The sequence below is a fragment of the Triticum urartu genome, chromosome 1A (genome assembly GCF_056163025.1).
Source record: "Triticum urartu cultivar PI428250 chromosome 1A, HENAU_Tu73, whole genome shotgun sequence".
NCBI lineage: Eukaryota > Viridiplantae > Streptophyta > Magnoliopsida > Poales > Poaceae > Triticum > Triticum urartu.
In genome coordinates, this window is record NC_141873.1 from 181,816,095 (window position 1) to 181,819,089 (window position 2,995).

At 46.3% G+C, this 2,995-nt stretch overlaps 1 protein-coding gene across 1 annotated transcript; it reads left to right on the forward strand.

Annotated features, from left to right (window-relative positions):
* The first annotated feature begins 1,039 nt into the window (after positions 1 to 1,039).
* Positions 1,040 to 1,630, forward strand: LOC147990535 (uncharacterized). The gene has a single exon (XM_087538273.1). The coding sequence runs from the start codon at positions 1,040 to 1,042 to the stop codon at positions 1,628 to 1,630; it is 591 nt and encodes a 196-aa protein (XP_087394399.1).
* The last annotated feature ends 1,365 nt before the right edge of the window (positions 1,631 to 2,995 follow it).

A 2,995-nucleotide genomic window follows, 5' to 3' on the forward strand; every position in this document is an offset into this window, starting at 1 on the left:
GCAAATGGGAAGTGCGGACTTTGTATTGACTTCACTGGCTTGAACAAAGCTTGTCCGAAGGATCCCTTCCCTTGTCGCGCATTGATCAGATCGTTGGCTCCACCTCAGGATGTGATTTGCTCCCTTTCCTTGATGTGTACTTTGGCTACCATCAGATCTTCATGGCTAAGGAAGACAAAGAGAAGACCGCATTTATTACCCCATGTGGAACATACTGCTTTTTATGTATGCCATTTGGGCTAAAAAGCACTGGTTCCATGTTTTCAAGGGCCGTATAGATTGGTTTCGAATCTCAACTGCATAGGAACATTGAAGCATATATGGATGATATAGTGGTCAAAACCAAGGACAAGTCTACGTTCATTGAAGATTTGGAAGAAACCTTTGCAAATTTGCGGAAGATCAACTTGAAACTCAAACCAAAGAAATGTGTGTTCGGTGTCCCGTCCGGCAAGCTCCTTGGATTCTTTGTGTCTCAACAAGGGATAGAAGTAAACCTTCAAAAGATCAAGGCAATAGAACAGATCCAAGCCCCGAAGGCCGTCAAGGATGTGAGGCGTCAGGCCGGCTATGTTGCCTCACTAAGTAGGTTCATTTCAAAATCTGTTGAGCGTGCCCTGTCATTCTTCAAATTCTTGAAGAAAGTTGGTCCAATGGAATGGACTCCAGAGGCGGAGGCTGCACTACGGGATTTGAAAGCTTACCTTTCCTCTGGTCCAACCCTGGTCGCACCTAAACCACAAGAGCCGTTGTTGTTGTATCTGGCAGCAACGAACCAAGTGGTTAGTGCTGCCTTGGTGGCGCAGAGAGAAGTGGCTAGCGAAGAAACTACTGCGGCAGAACCACTCAGTGATGAACCAACTTTATCTCAGCAGGGCCTGATGGTGACAATGAAGGGGAGCCACAAATTGGTGCTGATAAATGAAAGGCGTTAGCAAGAAAGAAGATGGTGCAGCGACTAGTTTACTTTGTTAGCTCCCTCTTGCAAGGGGCTAGGTTAAGGTATTCTGGGGTACAAAAGTTAATCTTCGGCCTCCTTATGGCCTCGAGGAAGCTGAGCCATTACTTTCAAGCTCACGAAATCACAGTTGCGACCCGCCTTCCGCTGAAGCGTATCTTGAGGAACCCCGAGGCCACCGACAGGATAGTAGACTGGACGCTAGAACTGTCAAGTTTCGCTTCGAAGTTTGAAAGCACGGCAACTATCCAAAGTAGAGCACTGGCAGAATTCATAGCAGAATGGACGCCAACGCTCGATGAAGAGGTTGTGGAAACAATCATCCCCAGCAAGGAGCCACCCAAGGAATGGATCATGTACTTTGACGGTGCTTTCTCACTCCAAGGTGCTAGGGTAGGAGTGTTACTCGTTGCACCCACCGGAGAATACCTCAAGTACGTTATCCAAATGAATTTCCCCAGGGAAGATGCCACCAACAACACAGCAGAGTATGAAGGACTCCTTGTCGGGCTTAGAATTGCAGTGGAGTTGGGGATAAAGAAGTTAATCATATGTGGCGACTCCCAGCTCGTTGTGAAGCAAGTGAATAAGGATTACCAAAGCCCACTGATGGAAGCATACATGGAAGAGGTGAGGAAGCTGGAAGAACACTTCAACGGGCTGCAAACATAGCACATACCCCGTGCGGAAAACAGCATTGTTGATCAGTTGTCGAAGTGTGCTGCGCAAAAGCTTCTTGTGGAAACAGGAACTTTTGTACTCCACCTAACTCAACCATCAGTTTATCCATTAGCATTGGCCAGGAAAAGAAGAAAACTCAACACCGGCAAACATTTCCCTGTAGAGCTCCTCGAAGTCGCTGGTGAGAAGGTTGCCTGGGGAAACCCTATGCTAGCCGGCGAGCTGCGTTCTCAGGCAGAACCTTGAGTTCTTGTTATCGAGGCAAGCGCTCTCATAGTAGAGGAGATGCCTTTAGTCCTTGTCGTCGAGCCTCAAGCTCCGACATGGGGACAACACATAGTCCAATTCTTGCAAATTGGAGAATTTCCTAATGATCTAGAGGAATCTGAGAAAGTGGCCCGGCAGTCTAGTATGTACCAGTTTGTGGACAACATTCTATACAGAAAGAGGCCAAATTGTATGAAGCTGAAATGTATCAGTCAAGAAGATGGACTAATGTTGTTGGTAGAGATACATGGACATGTGTGTGGCTCGCATCTGGGATTAAGAGCAGTTGTCGGGAAAGCTTTCCAGCAAGGATTCTATTGGTCCACCGCCCACCGGGATGCAACTAAGCTCGTCAACAAGTGTGAAGCATGCCAGTTCCACTCCAAGAATATTCATCAGCCAGCTCAAGCCCTTCAAATCATCCCTTTATCCTGGCCCTTCGCGGTCTGGGGGCTCAACAACACGGGCCCCTTTTCCCGTGCTACTGGGCTTTGAATTCTTGTATGTAGCAATTGAAAAGTTTACAAAGTGGCCCGAAGTAGAGACAGTGATAAAGGTGATGGCGCAATCGGCTATTGATGTCTACTACACAACCTTCTTCTTGTAGACGTTGTTGGGCCTCCAAGTGCAGAGGTTTGTAGGACAGTAGCAAATTTCCCTCAAGTGGATGACCTAAGGTTAATCAATCCATGGGAGGCATGGGATGAAGATGGTCTCTCTCAAACAACCCTGCAACCAAATAGCAAAGAGTCTCTTGTGTCCCCAACACACCCAATACAATGGTAAATTGTATAGGTGCACTAGTTCGGCAAAGAGATGGTGATACAAGTGCAATATGGATGGTGGATATAGGTTTTTGTAATCTGAAAATATAAAAACAGCAAGGTAACTAATAATAAAGGTGAGCACAAATGGTATTGCAATGCTTCGGAACAAGGCCTAGGGTTCATACTTTCACTAGTGCAAGTTCTCTCAACAGTAATAACATAATTGGATCATATAACAAGCCCTCAACGTGCAACAAATAGTCACTCCAAAGTCACTAATAGCGGAGAACAAACGAAGAGATTATTGTAGGGTATGAAACCA

Coding starts and splice junctions, on each gene's coding strand:
- LOC147990535 (XM_087538273.1), top strand. CDS start 1,040: ATGGCCTCGAGGAAGCTGAGCCATTACTTTCAAGCTCACGAAATCACA.